This window comes from Chroicocephalus ridibundus, chromosome 11 (genome assembly GCF_963924245.1).
Source record: "Chroicocephalus ridibundus chromosome 11, bChrRid1.1, whole genome shotgun sequence".
Taxonomy (NCBI): domain Eukaryota; kingdom Metazoa; phylum Chordata; class Aves; order Charadriiformes; family Laridae; genus Chroicocephalus; species Chroicocephalus ridibundus.
The window spans coordinates 19,326,693-19,349,200 of NC_086294.1; the positions used below are offsets into that span (position 1 = coordinate 19,326,693).

At 44.8% G+C, this 22,508-nt stretch overlaps 1 protein-coding gene across 2 annotated transcripts in view; it reads left to right on the forward strand.

The window, feature by feature from the left end:
* GRIA1 (glutamate ionotropic receptor AMPA type subunit 1) overlaps positions 1–22,508 on the forward strand; it is a 132,898-nt gene that overhangs the window by 90,755 nt on the left and 19,635 nt on the right. For both annotated transcript variants that reach the window (XM_063349576.1, XM_063349575.1), the window contains exons 12-13: positions 17,530–17,728; positions 18,297–18,544. In XM_063349576.1, the coding sequence (XP_063205646.1) occupies positions 17,530–17,728; positions 18,297–18,544 (447 nt within the window). The remainder of the gene's footprint in view (positions 1–17,529; positions 17,729–18,296; positions 18,545–22,508) is intronic.

Consider the following 22,508-nt stretch of genomic DNA (forward strand, 5'->3'; position numbering starts at 1 on the left):
ATGCCTCCTTCATTTTTGAGAGCTGTATGTCCATAAGTCTTATGACAGAGATTTTGCCTACTGCAGGCGCTCATGATACATATATCTTCTCAATGCCTTGTTCATACAAAGGCGTTCAAAAAGAAAAAGAATTATAAGAACTAAATAGCTGCAAGCAGGACTCTGATAGATGACTCTGATAGATTTTCTTATTTATTTGCACAAGTTTTATGTTCAGTAAGTAATGTCTGTAATAGCTGGGGGATTTTTCTTGTGGTATGTGTATATTCATCTGAGGCAGGACCAGAGGTGAACCAGGGATGAGGTTTTTGACACCTCCAGTGTTTTGTGTCCAGGGCAGAGGTACTTAGGGTTTGTGAGGCTGAAAAAGGGTTAATGAGCTGTGGCTTGGGATGTGGATCAAATGTACCCATCATTCGCAATAGGTCTGCTTTGGAGGTTGGTTGGTTGGTTGGTTGGTTGGTTGGTTGGTTGGTTGGTTGGTTGGTTGGTTGGTTGGAGGGCGTGTGGACAGGTTAAGCACCAAAGCCATCAGACGCTGCAGGACACAGCTATTGTTTGTCCTCTGCAGCAGCAAGAGGCACAGCGTGTCTCTGCACCACTCCCACATGCCTGGGTATACACGCAAGCTCATTGCACCAGGGAAGTTGCTTGTCCCAGTTTAGGCCAAGAACATTTTTGGCCAGATTTGACTCAGACCAGAGGTACTGCCAGTCACAAGAATGAATTTACAGGCAGTATATGCATTTTCTGCATTTACGTGCCATGGGGACATCTGAAGTGATGCTCTGATAAAAGCAGATGGCCGTTTTCTTTTTTCCCCCCATCCTTCCTTTTTTGGGCTTTGTCTCCCTTCTCTTCAAGGGAAATCTCATCAGAGATACGTGTCTTGGGGGTGAACAGAGTAGGCAGAAGTTAATCTCCCACATGCTGGAATGGCATCAAAGTTTGGGGAACAAGAAGGAGGCACAACTCTGTCGGCAAGTGGAGCTAACACTGCGCAGCCCGGCAGAGCTCCCGCGGGATGGCGGGGGGAGGCCAGGCACCAGCTCGTTGGCTATTGGGTGGCGATTTGTCCAAATATTAATGAGCTTGTTATAGCGGGGAAATAAGAGCCTGCAGGGCACTTTGATAGTGACAGCTTTTATGAATATGTTTTATCATCTCATCATTGATTAGTAGGAGTCCAGATGGAGCATTCAGAAAATCTTCCCAGCAGAAGGAATTTCAACTTTATCGCTGCCTTGTAACACAGCCCTGTGCGTGAGGATAAGGTTATTGCCATTTTCATTCTCGTCGTTTCTCCTGTCATCATTATCCTTATTTAGGAAAGAGAATGTCTTCCTTTGGGGACATTTCATTAGCCAGTTTGTGTTTCAAGGAGGAGCGTGGAGAGGTGAAAAGCTGAGACTTTGCGGAATAACAAGTTTGGAAACATCTTTAATAAAAAGTGTCAGGGAAAGATCAGTGGTTTTGATTCAAATAACAAGATTTGCTCTAGCTAGACAACATGCTTTGAATCACCATTTCAAAGTGTTGTTTTATTTTCCTTTGAAATGGGAAATGAGAATGGTTCTCTCATTGTCATTTTAATGTTGTTAATTTGATGATCCTGATAATGAAGATTACAATTTAATTGAAACCAATATTTTCCCATGGAGCACAAGAGCACTTTCTGACTACAAATATTTGCAAGAAGAGAAAATTTGAAGAAAGAAATATGGGAATTATTATGGCTCCCAGTACTCTGAGTACAGCTCCTTGTGGTGGTTGCAAGTGGAGGGGGACATTTCTGTGAAATGCGAAAGCAAGGAGGAAGCAGAAGAGTGAGAATTTCCGTAGGACGTTGTTGTACAGAAAGGCTCTGAGTGCGCTCCGTATTTCACATGTATTTTTCACACGAACCTAGTGCAGGATTTCTGTGACACATCACTTAGAAATGAATGCTTGGTAGAACGATATTGTGGGCAGGTGGGGATCTGCTCTATTCCAATATATTTCCTATACGGTTGCTTCTAAACTTATCACTACAATCTCTCAGCATCTCACCAGTAATGTATTAACCAACATAAATAGCTTCTGTTGTACATCTGTTCTGTCATTCTCTCCCCAGCAGAAAGGAGCAAGTGCAGGGGTGTATTTTGTTTCTGTAAAGGTTTTGGTTTGTTTATTTCAGTTTTGTTTTGGGAAGGAGTAGGGGAAATTTGTCTGGAGGTGTTTTTTGTTTGTTTTTTTTTTTCCCCCAGAGCATGTTTGTTTTAAGGGCATATGCCACTATGCATTTATCATAAAAAAAATGTAAGATCAAAACCACAGACACATCACTCAGCACAGCGGGTGGTGAGGTTTGCAGCAGCTCCTTGCTCTTGTAAATGTGCGTTTCTCAGTCTCAGACCAGTCCCCAGGGAGCTTTGGTTCCCCACAGAGACAAAAATTTGCTTTTGAAGGAAAGTGGCATCCTTTTTAAGGACAGTCTTACTAGCCAGGACTTTAATCAGGTTTTTAAGTATGCTGGTCACAGCCTACCAAGCGCTTTAAAGATACGTAGTGCATTTGATGACCTGCGGATGGCCAAGACAGAGCGTAGCTGTGGGTTATGTGCTCGTAGCCTCTTCTCCCGAGGAGTGAGGCTGCCGGGCACAAGGTCAGCTGGCGTCCTTGAAGCTCTGAATCCATCACGTCTAGGCATAGGCTGGCTGAGTGTGACAAAGACCAGGCAGTAACCAGTCATGGAGAGTCCCAGTTGTAGCTGGTGGCAGTCTGCGTTGTGCCTTTGGGTGCTGAGCAAGGACGAGCAAGGAATGCATCCCTCCTAAGCCATGGATGGAATGACTTAGTTGTAGGTACATGTCTTCACCCAAAGGAGGCTGAGAGCGCTTGGACGCTGCTCACTGGGGTGTGTGATCCCCCGTCTGCACCATCACTGACCAGTGGCCCCACTGGACGGGGTTCAGTCACTACCACGTGGACTAATTTTTCCCGGTTGAGGTGAGATGGTCCCTGTTGTTGCCCTTAAAGTCTGTGCTTTCAAAGTACCGGCACAAAGTACACAGCAGAGTTGGGGAGAGGCAACATTTTGGAGCATGAGTAGTTTCATGTACATAGTCATGGACAGAAATCAGTGAAGTCTAAAACGGGCCATAAACCATTAGGCTTTGCAAAGTGCCACCTAAACTTCAGAAAATAGTCATGAAATTGCAAAAGCACTCATTAAACGTGAAATAGGGACCCAGAGAGGAGATTCTCAGAGCAGGCATCAGAGGCGATAAATATCCCACAGCCAATAGCGAGAGCCTGCAGCAGGAGAAATGTGAAGTAAATATGACTCACATTGTACCATTTTTCAGAAATGTAATTTCATAAATTGTCTTCAGAGCTTAAAATAACCCCAGTGTGTAGCAGCTGTGGAGAGTGGAACCTTGCTAACATCCAGCACGTTGCTGCCATTCCTCGCTCAGATGGACCCCAGGCTTTTGAGGAGGCCGAGGGGACATCTGGGCTTCCCGATCTCCTCTGCAGCAAAATGACCTATCTGAATTTTTCATCTGCCCCATCATTTTCTACAAAGTGAATTATCTGATTGTTGTGAAAAGGATGAAAAAGCAGGGAGCAAAATATGTATTTTTGTTAAGAGCTTCCTAGCTTGATCTTCTATTTTTTGTTATCTCCAAATATGTCGCTTCATATGGTTTGAGCCCAAAAGAGACTTCCTGTATATTGGAGACTATTAAATTTAATCCAGTTACTCTTCCTCTGACTCAGAAAACTTATGTTTGATTAAAATTAAATACATTTGGCTCAAATATATCTTCCAGAAAGGCATTTATTCTTCCTGTGAAGATACCATGAGATAGAATATGCTGTGAGATAGAATATACACAGTTTCTCTCAGCTGAGTGGCTATAGGAGTTTTGTCCCCACTGGAGTTTGACAGGAGGCTAAATATCACCCAGTATCACCCAGTAAATGCAGCCATTCTGCGTGCCCTGCCAGAAGAAAACTAAACAGATACCTTCAAAAATAAATCCAGCTTCATGAGCACTTTCTTTATACTCTGCTGTGGAAACAAAACAAGTGTATTTTGGATTCAAAACGAAACGTATCATAAGTAGAAGGGAAAAGTATGGTCATATCATGACATGATACGATATCATGTCACGATACCTGGACAACACGGCTTGAAATTTCTTGTTGTATTCTGCGTGATTGAGAACCGAGCTGGGGATGCCCTGGTCAGCCCGTGCTGGAAGTGAAAAGGTGAATGAAGCTTTCAACACAGCCTGGGGCTGGCAGGGAGCCAGACGGGAGAGGGGACGTTTGGAGAGCATCAGCCAGGGATGCGGGAGCAGGAAGCGTTTCTGTGCAAGGTGCCATACGGGAGCACTGCTGGGAGGTGGTTGGACCATACCCGTGTGCCCTAAAGACTGTGGGAGCTTACTGTCTGCAAGGAGACGTGGCGCGAGATGCAGTTCACCCTTCAGCTGGCTTGGGAGGAAGGGTTAAATGGGTCTTAACTTGCCTGCAGAGCCCAGCCCTGGGGCCGGTGCAGTCACAGGGAGCAGCGACCCCCTGGCTGGGGGGGGGACGTGCTGCCTGGGGAGGTTTGCTCGCAGAGATGATGAATGAACGCACTCTGAGGTGGGAAGGAGGGGTATAAATGCCGGCCGCTATCCAGTCAATAGATGCGATCTATTATTTATAGGTATCTTGTGGACATCGTTATTTGTTTTTAGTGACGTGGAAACACTGCGCTCTGCCTGATCTATACAGTGCGTAGCTGGGCTTGTATTTCACTGCAGTCCTTCGCAGGCTTTCTGCTGCACTCAATCACAGCCGTTTGTCTGTGGAAGAGCAAGAACGGTATTTATTATGTACCTGTAATTAATGCTGAACATTTTCTTCTGCCATTTCTCCTCTTTATTTACATTTCTTTCTTAGATCAATTGAAAAAAATCACGGGAGGCTTCAGCCATAGAGCTGGTGGAAATAACAGCAAAATTGCTCCCCAAGTTGTTGAGGGTTTTTTTTTTCTCCTAAACTAGCCTCTAGAGATTTTGAAAAATAGCAGCACTTTTAAATTTCATCAAGATGTTCCTAGTACTGAAAAATTTTATCCAGTTTTAGACAAGGCATAAATCAGAAATTGTTTACAACAAAAATTTTCTTTTTTTTAGTGAGAGGTTTGATTTGGGTCGTTTCAAGGGAATTATTTCTGTTCTGTCCTTTGTTAATTTTTAGGGTACTTACTTATTTTGCTAAAAAATTTAGAATTGGGGAAATTAGAACCAGCTGCATTTTAATTAAAATTATTTTCATTCCTTCCTGAACTGAAGGCTGAGCCTCGGTGTTTATTTGGCAGCTCTTCTTGATTTCAGTAGGCGTCGTCTTTGTTATTCCAGGCATCTGCCTGTCTTTTTGGCCTGATGCAGAGTCCTGGTGCCGTCCTTGTGGTACCCGCTATAACATTAAGAGGGACTAAACTTGTCCTGGGGGGTCACTGGAGAGCTGTGCGAGTTCTCCCAAGGCAGAAGTCTCACAAACAACGAGGAAAGATTTGTGCTTTTTGGTTTTTAACTCGCCCTGTTTGCACAGGAAGGTGTAGGGGTGATGGGGTGGACCTCACTGGCAGGGCTTGCTAAAGCCTCTCTGGGGACGTGGGAGACAGTGTGCTTGCTCCTGCCGACCAGGCTGCTCACCGCCAGCTGGATTCGCTGCACGGACTCACGGCAAAGGGCATATTCTTGCAATGAAGGAAGAAACAGTTTGTCGTTTGTCCTGGGGGACAAGGCAGCCAAACCAGCCTGGGAGCAGGGTTGGTTCAGCATCCCTGCAAGTTCTGCGCCGACATGGGATGAATCCAAGAGGCTGGGAGGCTTCTCCGTGGGGACAAAGCTCAGGACCATTTATTTTTGGCACTTTGCTTGAACTGGTTGAACTGAGGAATAAAAGTTAAACATTAGGATTTCAACTTCTGGAAAGGTCTTCTTTTCTTTTAAAAGCATACCAAATGATTTTGCAATTATGTCTACCTGGCAGAGTTAATTACACTCAGGGAGAGGAAATTCAGGTCACAAGGTAACAGCAGGACTTGCAAATCACCAGGAACTGATGACCACACTTATTTCTGAAACGCACTTAACCAGGGAATGTGACTCACCAGAGGAGCAGCTTGACAAATTGCACAATATCTAACGAAACAGTCCCCTTTGGGCTTGCGCACTTCCATGGCAACCAAAACGTGGCAGCCAGGGGAAAATGGAAATTCTTTTAAAATAGTCATTCTGGCTATCCTCTTTTTCGTTTGGAAGAATGCTGAAGGATACAGAGGTCTCTGAAGAAGGGAATAACCAACTGAGAGATTATTGTTGGGAAAATGCAATTTCATCTGTAAAGGAAAAATAAGTCTTTTGAATTTCCATGCTCTGCCACCTGAAAATTTCTAAATGCTGCAGAGGTAATGAATGTTTCCTCCACTGGTCTGTAAGCCACTTCCTCGGGATGGTTTGCCTGTCAGGCGCATCTGGTCACTCTTCCACAGCTCTGACTTCAGGCCTTTACCATTGAGGTCCCTGGGGGGCAGCAAGAAATTTGCTGAAAGTCCCCCCGTTGAGTGACAGATTTACTAATCATTCTACCAGCTGTGTTTAAAATAAGAAGTCAAACACTTGATCCAAAGGCAGATTTATGAGGCTAAAAATATGTTTGTGATCTCTTTCCTCAGAACTAAGTAAATGTTTCTCATATTTTTTGATTGAAATCGAAGTTAAAAATAGTGGGGGAGAAAGCGCGTTGCCCAGTTCTTTAATCTATTGGGAAGTTTCATTGGGGCATGTCCGATGTGGAAATGGCGTGTGCTGCCTGTGTTACTCGTGCTACGATGTAGTTACTAGTGCTACTAGTGAACGATGCTGAGATTTATAGGGGTGCCTCTGAGATTGATAGCCTTCTCGGTGACTCGGGCAGGAGACCCTCTGAGGCTCCAGGGACTCCCTATTACGCTGTACTCTGACTTGTCGATTTTCCATCAGCAAGAGAAACACACTTTCTCTTTTCATTTTCTTTCCTCTTGATAACCTGTTATCCACAAGCAGTCGGCTCAGCTGGGGTCTGACATCCTCCGAGCTGCAGTCAGGACCGCGCATGGTTGTCTCTTCCTAATAGCTAGGTCGATTGCTGAGTGTTTTTGTCGAAGAATAAGGGTTGTGAGGAGCTGAATGACCTCCATCTCCCTGAAGTGGTGTCCTCTGGAAGGCCGCCTGTCACACGCTGCTTTAATGTTGGCACTCCAGAAAAATATTGTAGCTAAGATGGGAAGCCCTGAGCATGTTTTCACAGGGAAGCCCTGCTTAAATAACTCTTCCATATGCTGTGCATCACTTCTATCAGCGCTAAGATATCATGTGCATGCTCTCTGGATACACAGTCGAGTGAGCATTGAACTCCTAATTCAAATTGTTCTGGCTCACAACACACAGAGCAGCCACAGCTGCTCTTTGCTGGTTTAATCGCCAGAGCTGCCCACAACCTCATGGCCTTCCGCTGGGACGCTCAGCATGCTTATCTTATGCCACTGGAATTGGGGACTTATTGTCCCTATTCTGCTTTTGTCCCAGATTTCATCCCAACTACTTGCAGTGGTAACTGGGGAAGCACCATACCCACTTTTCCCGAGAAGTTCAGAAAGGCGTTCCATACAGCGAGTATGTCCATTGTAACACCCCAAAATGGTGAGCAGGCAAAGACAAATTTCTTGAAATATGACAGAGGTGCTAGGTTGCTCATTGTGAAAGCCTTGATGAAGCTGAGTAATTGGGAAAAGCAAAATGTGGGTCATGCTAAGAAATAGGGGCAAAGCCTCACTGTGCTTGGACGAGGTCTGGAGTTGGAGGAGGCAGAGCACGGAGTCACCTGTGAAGTCCTCTGTGATGGTGTCTTGGTCTTCCTTCCACTTTCACTTGGATCAAAGGAGCCAAGTGACAGCTAGAGGCCACCTGATTCATAGCATCAGATGGTAGCAAAGGACATACAGCTCATGTACACACACCTTTCTTTAAGCAGCAGCCTTTATGGCATTCAGTCTATTTAATAAAATCATCCAATAATTCTGATTAATGCCTACCAAGAAGAGTTACTGCTTACCCTTAGATCCAAAGGCTAAGCAGCAATAATCCAATCATGGTAATCATAACTTACTACTTTGATCTTCAGATAAAAGAGCCTATAGAAGTGCAAAAGTGTTACATCACCGTTATTTGGACAACTTCAAAGCATGTTATGTACACTAATGAATTCTCCCAACACAGTCTGATGAGAAGTAATAGGAGGCAAATGTGTGAACAGAGGAGTAAAAAGGAAGAGGGGAAAAGAGGAGTTCTCATGTGGTGAAAGGGAAAAGCAGTAAAAATAAGTACCTGTACGCTGTGGCGAGGTGTGAGACGTGAAGAGGGTCCACGAGGGCCCAGCTGCGTGAGTCAAGCACATGGGATGCTCTCCCGTAGCAGGAAGTTTCTCTCTCATTTCTTGAAGCTCTCAGTAAGAAGCACGATCTCAGGCTGCAGAGAGGCAAACAGAGGGAGGGGGCAGCTTTTCATCTCAGCAGCGCTTCTGAAGCCTTCAAAAATAAAAAAAAAACACCAAATGGATCTTAGCAGGTGAAATAGGGGCAGCGGGAACACTGAACGTGTTTTCCCTTCACAGTTTGGGAGTTTGAATGTTAAAAGGCAGGCACTCCTGTGCGCATCAAGCTCTTCTAAAAGACACTGGGTGGGAAGAGAGACCGGACTCATTCTTCAACACTTCTGCAAGGGGTACAGTATGCCCTTGTAGGAAAAAAAAGACTCAAAAGTGAAAGCAGACAAAATGTAACTTGTAAGAGTCTTGGTGAGGGATCACATTTTGAATTAGAAATTAAGAGATAGAAGTCCCAGAAAAGGCCTTTGTCTTGTCAGGTTGGGAAATTGAACAAAAAAACCCCAAAACAACACAGCAAAAAGAAGGCAAGGCACCCTGGAATAGGTCTGAACTAGGTTATTATAACATTGCCTAGAAATCTCAGAAATGGAGCTTTAAATTGTAAGCACATGTAGATGGCTAAAGAGGATCTTGGAAAAATGAAGAACTGGTAGCATGTAATCCAAAATATATTAAATCTTTGGGGGGAAAAACAGCTTTTTCATCAGGCAGACTTTGAAGAAGAGACTGAGGGAGATCATATGAAATCTAGCAACGCAGCAAAGGACAGTAGCACGATAGGCCATTGTTTAAAAAGAACGATGAGTGCTGTTATCTTTGGGGCCACCTGAGGTTGAGGAAGTTCCTGAGTAATGAATGTCCTGGGGTGCTCTGGCGAGGGATTCTGACAAGATCTTGTGCTTGTGACCTTGTGAGTTTTTCTCAGCAAAGCAAACAAATGTCACCAAAGTGAGAAAAATAAGTGAAGAGCCTTTTTTACAGCAAAATTTTTGCTCAAAGGCATGACGAGAGCTGTTTTATTTCCTTGTAGCAAAAGCTGGCAAAAGCTGCAGAAGAAGGATGACTTTGCCTTTCAGCAGAGCCACCGAGCAGCCTGAAGTGAGCACGTGTTTCTCAGCAAAACTCGATCTAAACACCCATCCTTTACATGCTTTAACTTGGTCAACCCTGAATTGATCAGGCAGTTGGACTAGATGATCATTGTAGGTCACTTCCAACTGGATATAGTCTAGTCTCGTCTAAACTGCCCTGGTTCGCAACGTGAAGAGGAACGCTGTGCCGGGACTGAAGAGGATGGCAGTGTATTTCTTTGGATCTAGCTGTTCGGATGTTCAACCACACTTTTTCTTAGGGTTCCACCTCATTCCTCTATCCTAGCCCTGTCATTACAGTGTTTTTTTCAGCAGCCCTCTGGAAGATCTGGGCTCATTATCCTGCACTTTTAGGGATAAGAATCTCACCTCAGCAGCCAGTTCTGACTGCTCAGGGGCAGTGGCTCCTTCAGGTGAAGGACATACCTCAGTTCTGCAATTCTGCTCTATAGGAGTGTTTTGTGCTATGGGTGGTGGTACATGGGTCCTGCTGGAGTTTAGGGGGGCTGGTTGCCCATGTCAGTCCATGCATGTTTGGCATCTAGTGCTTCATACCTTGTTAGTTAAGCGGGTGAGTCGTGTTGGTTGCATATCAGCAGGCTGCATTTTGTGGCCATTGAGGACCATAGGAGGGCACAACCTGCAGAATCTTATTGAGTCCATAAATTACCCCTTGCGTAGCTGGGCCCATTGGATGCTGCCTCTGCCTGCTGGGATTCAATGTCTCAGGAAGGGGAAGTGGGCAAAAAAACAGCTCAGAGGTAAATTCTACCTGGTGACCAATGCTTCAGGCCACCCACCCAGGTGAAGTTCGTAAACATGATTCATCCTCTTCTCCCACAGCTGGGAACAGAGTTAGGGAGATGAAGTAAGCTACCCTGGATCCCACAGAGTGGCAGGGCTTCCCAGGGAACAAATAAAAGAGCTTCTGGATGTTAGTCCTCTGCTTAGGCTGTTAGGTACTCCTTGCCTGTCAAAGTGTGAAGTGAATGTCTTGAAAACAGCACGTAGTAGCTCCATGTAGTCATGCTTATACTTAGCACTGCAGCAATCCAAGCTCCAATGACTGGTGAACCACAAGTGGCATGATGCATTTCTGACTAAGCAGGAAAACTCATTTTAGAAAGAGATTTTGCCCATTAAAGGAAAATTGAAGAAAAAAAGTGCCAACATATTCTAGAAAATAAGAGGTGAAACAGTGGGAGAGGGACCATGTACTGCTGTCCAAGGCCATTGGCTGAGGCAGAAATGGTAAATAAACTGTGACTTATAATTAAAGCCTCACAGATACACATCCTCCCATTGAATCTGGGAGATTCTGCATATTAGCAGACAATATGTTCAGTCGTTGCAATGTTTACACAGCAAGTGACCCCAAGGCCCTTTCGTAAAAGGACTTCTGCTGGGATTCTGCCTCCTTCCAGCGTGTTGGCTTTGGGGGTTGGAGAGCTGGCATGGTTGGCCTGAAAACATGAGAAAGAGCAGAGCTCCAGCCCATGTACAAAAGTTAAACAGCTCCCAAATTTTTTCCTTCTTTTTTTTTTGAAACAAAAACTAGAAAAAGCAAAGCAGGAGCGAGATAGCATGGGACTCGCAGTGCCTGTGCTCCCGCAGCTTTCTTACCCTGTCTCACTGGTTAATGTTGCCCACAGGGAATCAAAATACGCAGCTGTTACCTCTGTAGAAAAGTTGTGAGGGGAGCTGAAGAAGAAATTTGTACCACTGGGAGAGGTAAATGAGAATGTCAATAGAAAACATTCTTACTTCTGCGTTTGTAAGGGCGCTCTTGACGCTCTGTGTTAAAGTCCAGCACTGCAGACAGGACTCCAGATTCTTGTGCCAGGAGATAGGAGTCAATAATAAGTAAATGCAAGCTAACAATGGCAAGGAAGTTAATAATACCTCATGGACAGAGAAACATGGGTGATAATCACTCAAATTTCCTGAAAAACAGTTGGTACCTCATTCAAAACTGCGCGTGGCGTAGCATAGCGTAAGAGGACGAGAGCTTTGCAGCATGTGCACGATGGATTCACCCAGAGCTGTTCCCAGCTCCACAGCCCCACTCTAAGTTTGTTCCTTTATCTATGACTATTGACAGACTTTTCAAGCAAATCCGGGGTTCGTGTCAAGGTCGGAGATAAAGCGGTGAGACCGATCGTGCCAGATGGTCTGTGGCACGCAGAAAAAGCAAAGCTCATTTACATTGACAGAGTTTAATGTTGAAAATTTGTTTGAAATAAGAGCAAAACTGGAGCAAAATGTTTGCAACTAATCCACTACCAAGTCAACCTTCAGATAGACCCATGAAACTACCTAGAGTCAGTATCAAATTAGCAGAGTAGTGTCGGAGATCAGAGGATCTGTGTGGGTAGAAGACCAAAAGTGGATTTGACCCACAATCAGTAGAACAAGCATATAAGAGCTTTTCTTTCAACAGTTTTGCATAAATTCATTCAGTGACAAATATGTCAGTTGACTAAGTGAGCCTTTATTAGAATTGAATTTAACAGCAAATCTGGGAAATCCTCCCAAAGCAACTATGGCTTTAGAATCCCAGATTTGAGCTTCTAATTAAAACACTGTCAGTTTAGGTGTAATTCTCCAGAAGAAATGGATTTGGGGAGGGGGAAGGGAGAAGTAAGAAAGAAGCGAGGTACTACTTGAGCAGTTTTCCAATGAGGTTTACTTTGTGTATTTTCTGATGATCTTGTTTAATGGTTTTTTTTGCAAAAGTGTATGATGCTCTTCTAATAAGATGGCAAAGCAGAGGCAAACTGCTCTTGCCTTTTCCTACCTTCTGTACGGGATAAGATCAAAGAGCAAATTGTTTGATCAAGGATTGCATTTTGTTTTTAAGAAATAAGAGATTATAGCTGCACGATTTTCTTTTTTTCTGTGAAGAATCCATCAATGCTAAGGCTAGAACGTTAAAAAAAATCACTTCATGGGAACAAAGGGAACTGACAATTCTTTTCTGTTTTCTATTGGCAAAATGCAATTGCTTTTGCAACAAAAGGTAAAAAAACAAAAGCATCTTAAGTGAGAAAATCAAAATCGTTAATTTCAGCTTGGTCATCTGCAGTTTTTCCATTAGACAGATATAAAATAGCACATTCCAGAATTATCTTTTAAATTATACATGTGGCAGGTAAGGGCTTAATGCATTATCAAAGATGAAAGAAAATTATTTGTAATGAGAAAGCAGAAACAAAATTGTTTACCATGTTAAAATTATACCTTTTAGCCTTTCAGAAATGAAACATTAAGTAATAGAAAAATGCGAAGCTTGGACAGACCCAAACCAAGCATTTTTGGAATGCTACTTTTAGAGTACGTTTGCAACCGTTATCTTTTCATTCCGATTGAGAATATTAAGGTTTCATTTACAATTTCAGAATTTTTCACGGCACTGAAATTCCTGTTCCCAGCCAGCTCTAATTTGAAGTAGATTGTGCACCGTGGATAATGAGGGCAGACTATTTACTACTTACTCCTGCAAGGGTAATGTTGGAAAGGAGCACCCCATTCCTGCTACTGGTCTATGGGGGGCAGGCAGGACCCCAAGTCAGGGAGAGGATGGAGGGGGTGATTTTAGCCAGCGCAGGCAAGACTAGATGAAGAAACCCAGAGATCTTAATTTGGATTGTGTAGGAAATAAGAGTGTGGGTGCACAAGGAATAATAGAGGTTGGAAAATGTACAATCTAGTGTATCAGCTATTTCATCCCTTTCTGCATCCCAGAATTAGCCATTCATAAAGTCTCTTTCACTGTTACCCTGGTTTGTTTTATTCTGATTTTTTTTTAGATCCTGCTATTTGCAAGTATTGTTATGATAATGACTGTGAATAAATCCAGAGGTCAAATAGAGAAATCCAAATATCCAAACCTTGGCATATCTTTAAACTACTAACCAGTGTGCTCCATCTCACCTTAGCTCTGCAGAGGACTGAGTCACTAACTCATTTCCACACAGCCGAGCACTAATTGCCTTCATGTTATGCTTGAACGGGTATGGGGACATGTAAATTCTCGATCCAAGAGGATTTAAACCACGTACTGCCCATTAGGGAAGAGAAATGAACTTTGGTAGGGCTCGAGCTGCAGAACATTTGTTAGTCAAATGGAAGGTCATTTTCTGTTATCTACTGCGGAGTGAGATTTTCAAAACCTCAAAGTGACTTAAAAGTACAAGGTATATCTACTCCTCTGTGACCGCTCTTACTAGAGCGTAAACATAACTCTAAGTCCCACTGGCTTTCGAGCAGGCTTTTAGCTCCCAAGTATTGCAGTCACTTCTAGAAATGGGACATTATCTCCTAAATTACAAAGGCACTTTTGCAAATGCGTCCCATGATGGTAGCACTGCTGGTATCCCGTTTGGTCTACAGAAGTAACAGAACAAGGCTGTAATGGATATTGTCTTTCCAACCACTTGCTTCTGGTAAGCAGTAACAGGCATCGGCTCAAAATCTGAACAGGCAATATGGTTACCCAGAGAAATCCAGCTTGTCCTGTTTAAGCTGTGTTCACTGCTATTGAGCCGTGGGGATGTCACATGGGATCGTTTCTGCTTGTGTGATGTTTCATCGTGACTCTTGTTATATTTTTAATTGTACTGCGCTAGCCTCCAAGGACCTCCATGACTGGCCAGCGCTCCTTTGTGTTAGATGCTGCACAACCACGGAGCGAAAGGATGATGTCCTGTAGAACCCGTCTGCTGAGTGTTTTCTCTGCTGTGTGTTTACAGCAGTTCACATTCACAGCTTCTAGCTCCAAGTCAATCTACCAATGAGGGCAAACCTTGCCCATTAGCAGTGTCTGCAACAAAAAGTCATACACGTGAAGCCCATTCCATGCTGGCAGCCGTAGCAAGCTGTTTATCTCCTCTCCTTTCCTCCGCTGTCTATGAGAGTGAGCACTGATGTCCTCACAGCATCTCATGTCATGAGGAGAAACAACCAGCCCCAGCAGCAGAGACAGCCCAGATGAGACTGGTGCACGATACCGACATGCATCCTGTCCCGTCTGGCTCCCCTGGGAAAGAAGCTGCAGCCCCTCTCCCTCTTTCCCCAGCCCTCCTTGTTACCTCCCCATCTCAATACCCCACCGTTACTTTCTGGTGCCGTCAATGCCAGGTGCGGAGCCGGGAAGCATAAGCCATCTGCAGCTGACAGCAGGCAGCCCCCATGGGATAAGCCAGTAATGAATATCACCGGGATGTCGAGGGTCTAGAGGCAGGAATGCGTCTCACTGCCGCTGAAGGGATTGAAACAAGTCGCAGAAATATCCCAGCTTCGTCAGGAAGGAAAGGCTGTATAATTTGCAGCTGGAGAGGAATGTGATTATTTGCCATGCAAATGGATTTTGCCAGCTCAAAGTGGCCTTCATCAGCAGAGATTGTTGTATTTGACATTATCCGGTTACTTTTGTTTAATGCCACTGTGCCTTTTCTGAGCGCTTCCTTCCCTGAGCACACATCATCCAGACTAATTAAAGACAGGTATTTTTTTTCCTCTTCCCATCAATCTGAAGACATGTGAGCTGAATCCATAGCTGCCTCCCTCTCCGATCCCTCTCCAAATATGAAAGAAAAGGTAAAGTCGTTTGCACTGACAGTCCTGCAGGCTGAGTGTTCTCTGGAGGTGGGAAGCACAATGGTCACATTTATCTCACATAACTTTCACTGCCTAAAAATTAACTGTTTAGTCCAACCTAGTCCCAGTTCCTTCAAAATCCAACAGAGAGGGAGGCCTGCAGAGGGAGCTCCTCCTAACCTGAGATAGATGGGTTGAATCATCCTTGGAGGTCCCTACTCATCTCCGGAGGTTGTTTGGTGAGTATGTCTCTCTTAGAGAGTTAAAGATAGGGTAGAAGAACATTTGTCTGCCTTTCCCACAGCGTCCAGCAGTCCTACAACAAACCTCTGGTCCCCCTCTCTGGCTGGAAGTGATGGGGAGGCATAACAAAGAAAATAATCTGGGATGAGGGTCTGCTCAGCCATGTTGCTGCAGTTGCCAATGAAGGAGGAGGTTTGTGTGAGACGCTGCAGGATGGGGTAACCATCATATAGCTTATGGTTGGAAACCGTGCCAGTGGTCTTCTTTGACGTACCTTTCTTGGTTTTTAAGATCCGGATGATTAAGAAAAGAATTTTTGAACTCTCTAGTATCACTTTGGAGATGGGTCCTGTAGACTTTCTTGAAAGACCTTGAAAGGTGGATCCTTCAAAGTCATTCACTGAGCTTGAGTTTATGGTGTGATGGACTTTGCTGCCTGGTTTCAGCAAAGCCCATGGAAGAAGAAACCAAGGGGCAGGGCAGAGACTCTGCTCCAAAATGACGCCACTGTGCAGAGGAAAGCCCGACCCATCTGTACCCGTAAAAGTCCTTTCAGACACATCTGTAAAATACACCGCTTGTCCTTTCTGTCACTGTAATCCTTGCAGTCGTGTGTCCTGGAGTTTCTCTCTGCCATGGGTGAAACCTGCTGTGACCATTCTCCAGGAGCGTGGGGCTGACAGCACGTGTGGTGGGACGGGTCTTATTTCCACATATTAAAACATGTGCTCTTCGCTCTGCCCCGTATGCTGCGGGGGGTGGGGGGGGGTGGGGGGGGAGCTCAGTCGCTGTGCAAAGGCAGTGCCTGCTTTCTGCTGGGAAGTGATCTCAAAGAATTTTGACTGTAGAGATTTCAGGGTGGGTTGACCTAAATGTGATGTCTGTGGGAGCAGCTCCCCTCACAACAACAGTGTTTAAAACCAAACTGGAAGGGTGTAGCCTAGGTAAGTCCTGCAGCTGGTGACCTATGTGGATTTAGTCTCTTTCCAGCTCTAATTTTGGCAATTAGCAGGGTGTGATTTTGCCCGCGATGGAGTGTGCAGGTTTGTTTGTCAAGTCGTGTTAAACCACAGTAGACCACAGGAGCTGGACCCAAGGGTTCACGCAGACCCGGACACGGCATGGCACGCACTGTCACGAGCTGGTCCAGTGCCCTTAACCGGACTGGGATCTCTCTGTTACGATCCAATAAACCGTATTTCTGTGGAGTGACTCAGGTCAGCAGAAAGGCAGCGCTGTGACGTGGTCCCCCATGGAGAAATAAATGGTGTTTCTCACGGGCAGGTCCTCCCTAGTCAGACTGTCCGGCTTTGTAAAATAGCATTGTAAGTTGCCTTCTGTCTGGGACAGTGCTCTGCATCTAGAAAAGGAGCATACAAATAATTTAGACAGAATACATGAATACCAACATCAATCTAAAATTATCTTTCACTCTTAAAAATTGTATGAAAAGATTTTAATATAAATTAATGCCTGCTTGACTTACTTCCCTCTATAGCTATCCAATGGTTACAGATAATTGGCTATTTGATTGCAGCAAGTGCAAAATACCTAAATTTTAAGGCATTATTATGAACATCTTGTCTAACCATCTGCTGAATACAAAACAGAGAACATCAGTAGGCAAATTATTCATTAAGGCCATAGGTCCTCTCTGAGCTTCAATATGTCTCATAGAAAAACACAGAGTTTTGGGTTTTAAACTTCAGGGGACGGGGAGCTGACCCCGTGATCCCAGCTGGTCTGTGTATCTGGTACGTACATGCCACAGCGCAGACCTCACCCGAGCTGCTGTTTGGATGGGCATTGCCCTGCCCAGCTAAACCTTCCTCATCGTTGTCTCCATTATTGCTAATGTTATCGTATACTCTGAAAGGAATTGAAAATCAAAGCAAATTCAATCAGTTTATCGCTGATTTTTTTTCCACTGCGAATTTTTCATCCCACCTCTAATTACATTGACACCTTGAAAAGTAGGCTGAGAACTGAGGCAGACCTTTGGCTTCCCTGCAAGTGGCTGGAGAACATGACTTTGGGTAAATGCCTGGGTAGATGATGGGCAGGACCGAGCTGCACCTTTTGGACCTTCACACCCCTCCTGTCTGACTCTCCTCTCTGTGTCCAGGTCTCTCTCCGGCCGTATAGTCGGTGGCGTCTGGTGGTTCTTCACCTTGATCATCATATCCTCCTACACAGCTAACCTGGCTGCCTTCCTCACCGTGGAAAGGATGGTTTCTCCCATTGAGAGTGCAGAGGACTTGGCCAAGCAGACAGAAATCGCCTATGGGACTCTGGAAGCTGGCTCCACTAAAGAATTTTTCAGGGTAAAAAGGAAACATTAATGCAAACATTTTGATTAGTCCCTTGTTTGACAAATCCTCCAGGCCTGTCCTCTCTTACCCTCAGCACAAGTCTGTTCTTTTTTCTCTCGCTTCCCCTTACCACGTCAGGACCTGCTGAGCTTGTCCTTAGCACAGCAAAATTCCAGTTTTCCCTGTGCTGCTCAGAAGGCTGGTGGTGTCTCCAGTACACGTGCTATTTTGCAATTGTAAACACAAATATGGAATATCCGTGTGTTTCCCCATGTTACCAAGGAGTTACTCTGAGCAGGTCCAAAAGAAACCACCTCCTGATTTCCAGCTTGGTTTGCCCTTGGTTTGATCAGCAAAATCACTTGCTATACACAAATGTTGTACCCTTACTGTGTCAGGGTGACAGGGTTGATCCGGGCCCTGGTGCAGAAATGGCAGAAGGTTCATTAACATCCCATTACCCGCTTCGCCTTCCTTGGTCCATCTGATATGTGGGTATGTGTTTGGTCCAAGCTGGAAATCTCAGCTGGCACCCAAACCTCTGTTAACACTTCTGTTGGGTTTCTGCTGTCCTATGCAGCGATCCAAAATAGCAGTGTTTGAGAAGATGTGGACGTACATGAAGTCAGCCGAACCCTCCGTTTTTGTGAGGACAACGGAAGAGGGGATGATCCGGGTGAGGAAGTCAAAAGGGAAGTATGCCTACCTCTTGGAGTCCACCATGAACGAGTACATTGAGCAGCGGAAGCCCTGTGACACCATGAAGGTGGGAGGTAACTTGGACTCCAAAGGCTATGGCATTGCAACGCCAAAGGGGTCTGCACTGAGGTAAGTAGCTTGGATTTGCTTTCTTTTGCCAAAACACTCGGCAAATCAATGTATGCACACAGTTCAATCTCCATTGCCATGTTAATCACGAAAGCTTGGGGCAAGGAGGTTGGGGAGGTGGAGGGAAAGGGACATGAAAACTCAGCGTGATGTGCGGGGAATTAAAATGCCCGGCGCCCATTGAGCAACAATGGGAGCATCTAATTATTCAAGCCCTGCATTTGGAAACTGGATCCTGGCTGATCCACTTGCTATGAATGTGTCTGCTGTGTTAGGTGATGGCAGGGGGGCTGCTGTGGTGTAACCATTGGTTTCACAGAGCATTATCCGGAAGGGACGCTCATCCCGTGCCATGTGAACTGCACAGCTTTGCAGAGTACGGCATTACCCTGGCTTGGATCCATGGTTGCAGAGGGAGTTCTCATGGGGAAAGCATTTGGTGTTTCCAAAAATTAAATGCTGTTTGGGAGAGGTGGGAAGCCAGTTTTGAAAAAGCCCTGCAAAAGGTGTGCATTTTCATCCACTGAGTCAATTCAGATCCTGACAAGTGCCAAATTTATGGCAAGTCCAGAGGGGCACAAATCCTGCACTTCTGAGCCCAGACCTGCAGCTGTCATATGCCTTTGCCTCCTGACATGTGAAAAATACCTTCAGAGACCTTCCTTTAAAACGAAGAACGCTTACAAAGAATAGACTCAGATCTGAATTAGTAGCAGAGCTCGGGCTCTGCACACAGCTGTGCTCCTGGCCGTGAGCTGGCCCCCTGCAAGGTGCATCATGCAAACCGACCTGCTCGGAGCAGTCACCACAGTCTGCAAACCGGGGCGGTGACCTGAGTCATGTCAGAGGTGCGGTTCCTTTTGGCAGCAGCCATGCGAGTTCCTCAAGTTACAATCATGAGGAATGAGAGTTGTAAGGTTTTAGTGGGACTAGTAAATCCTCAGAAGCCATAGCTTTAAGTAATCTGATCAATGTTCCAACTGATTTAGTTATTGAACATATTTTGAACAAAATATTTTGACCAAAATCATACGTGTGGCGTTATACTTGCTTGCTAACATAACCCGATGCAAAGATGTTTAATCCATGGTCTCTGGATTACTAGCAACCAGCTGAGCATTTGCTGATACATTTGTCTGGTCACACAGCTCCCGAGCCAAAACCAGCCCAAAGAATCGAAGATCTATCAACGGGTAGTGGATGAGGCCCGAGGATTTTGATTGCTACATTTATTAAGTCAGCTCAAATTGGATTCAGCACTTCCCATATCAGCAATTGCTGGAGGTTTCTTTAGAGAAGCTCAGGAGTGCAGTGCAGGTGGTCCAGAAGGCAATCGTTGCATCCAGCCTGGTCCAGGCTCTGAAATGACTTGGGGCCCTCCAAATGAAGGTGGATATATTCTCACAGCTTTGAGATGTTTTCTTTTGCGCTCTCTCCAGTGTTTGTTTTCTGTCTTGCAAATATGGAAATTAGGATACAGGGCTGATTCTGATTATTTATTTATTTAAACATCAATCTTGTATCCTAATTTTGATATCATGAAAACAAACAAACAGGAACATCCTACCTGTCTTGTAATTGTTGGCATGTAAAGGAGCCATTTATCATACTTCCAAGAAAAAGAAACAGCAAAAAAAGAAAATTGCATCAGTCATTTTAATTTTGCAGCTCCAAACATCCCTCTGCTAGGCATGATTCCAAAAATTCCTGACATTTCTTTCTGTTCCCTCTTTTTCATCCCGGCTGCATGTAGAATAAATTTCTTATGGGCCTAATGGCAAAGGAGGAATGCTTGATTTTCCATCCGATGGTGTTTCTTTGGAACAGTGGCTGTCAGTTTTTTTGTCCCATTATGTTTGTTTTGTTCCTGTTGTTTTAATTGTTTTAATCTTAGTAGTTCCCCCCAGTCATCATGTAGTGTCTGTTCTCCCCTTGGGGTCCTGCACGTGAGAGGTTGCCCTGAGCAAGGTGACATTCATGAGGCATCTGTACAGCACGGTCAGCCTGTCTCTTATTCAGGCGTCATCCTCACTCACTTCCATCCACAGAGGAAAAGCTCTGAGCCAGGTTTGGAGGTACATGTGAGCCAGACCCCTCTTAGATCAGGTGTGTTTTAGAAACTGGCCTGCATTTTGATTTTTGCTGCAACGTGTCCCTTTTATAGCTGGATTGGTTTTCCAGCATTTAGGATAGGTGATTAGGAAAGGAACCCAGAGAGATGCTAAATGAGAGTTCACCATTGTTTTTCTTGCTTCTACACGGGGAACAAAATGCAAGTATATTGCCACAGATGAATGAAAACAAGGTTGAAAATCCAGAAATAATTCTATGTGTTGCAGCAGGTGCAAACATCCTTCCCAGGCCATCAATTAGGTCTCTTTTGGGCTGCTAAAAGAACTTGCGTCTTCCTCCTAGGTGAATCTGGCTTTGAATATCTTTTGGCCTCCAGATGTTAAAATTCAGTTGGATTTAGGCTGGGCCGAGAAGGGCGATGATGGGAGTGCAGAAATTACACCTTTCAACACCGGTTAGTTCAAGGTGTGATCCTCTCTGACATGAGATAGTCATGCAGCTGCAAAACCCGTCCATTTACCTGGCAGGAGCTCTTCTCCACTGTTGGATGAGTGATCAAAAAGAGAAGAAAAGCCAAATTATCCAAAACAGAGGAAAGAAACCCCAAGAAAACCCCTCTAAGTCCATACTCAAGGAATAGGGAGGGTTTTGAGGTGGAGATCTGGGAAGTCAAGTTCTTCAGAGCGCCCATCCTGACGTTAAAGTTCCCTAAAATACAAGTAGGTTTTCCTAGGGTCTGTAAATAAACACAAAATGTTCCCTGTTAAAAACCCACCTCCTTTCAGGACCCCAGACCTCGCAGTCTTTCATGAAAATACACTCAAGATGAAGCACAGCTTGTTCTGTGTACTTCCCGTGAGCTGAAGAGAAAGACAATTAGCAGAAATGAAGCTTCCTAGGAAAGTTAACACCTAACACTGAGCACATGGCCCCAAAAATCATATGGCTGATATCGTGCTCAGGGAAACTGCAATGCATTTATTTTGTTAACACCTTGTACCCACATAGAAGCTGCACTGTATTTTGGCTCATTAGTTAACTAATCTTTTGCAGATGGTTCAGACATCAGAGTGCTAATTAACCTGTATTCTGTTTTAGAAGACAGAAATAATTATGATTTACTTAGCATCAAATTCTTTCTCGAGCTACACTCACATGCTTCCATTGGCTTTAAAGGAAACCAAAGTTAGACTCTTACCACAATACTGTTACTGTAAAAATGGGAAAATATTCAGCCATCTTCAAATCTACACCTTTGCCTTCTCTTGGACTGGTGGCAAGTTTGACTGCATCTCGATTTTGCTTTTTAAAGGCTGGATTCTGCCTGAAGGAGGCTCCCAGTCCTTGTGAAGGCCACAGTGCTTGGATGGGATCCCAACAGGCAGAGCCATCGCGGGCTCGTGGAGGTCAGCACATCCCTCTTGCTCACAGCCAGGCTTTTTTAGAATTGCAATGTAAGAAAGCAGCCCCCTCGGTGAGGATTTCTTGGTGTGGTACACAGCGCTATGCGCACAAATTCTCTGAGACGGGAGCTGCGAGGTCCGTGGCCTTTTTCAAGATCTGTTTTATTGATATTCAAGGTCTGTTGATGGACGGTTCAGGCCTCCAACTCTTCCATGCTTTTTAAAGCCCCCTCTCATGTTTGTGTCTCACTGTGCTTAGCTTCCTTCCTCTCTTTCACGCAACGTCTACGCCAGCAGTGCACCTGATACCCAGCATCCACAAACGAACTGTGCCCGTGTGCAGAGCCTATAAACCTCACCTGCTGCACATCCTGAGGCAAGCACCTCCCTCAGATGTTTACCGCTGATATCAGAGAGATGTGTGTGAACACATCTGAAGGCAGACGGTGGCACAGTTTGGGATTTGCAGGCTATCCTAAATCCAGGTC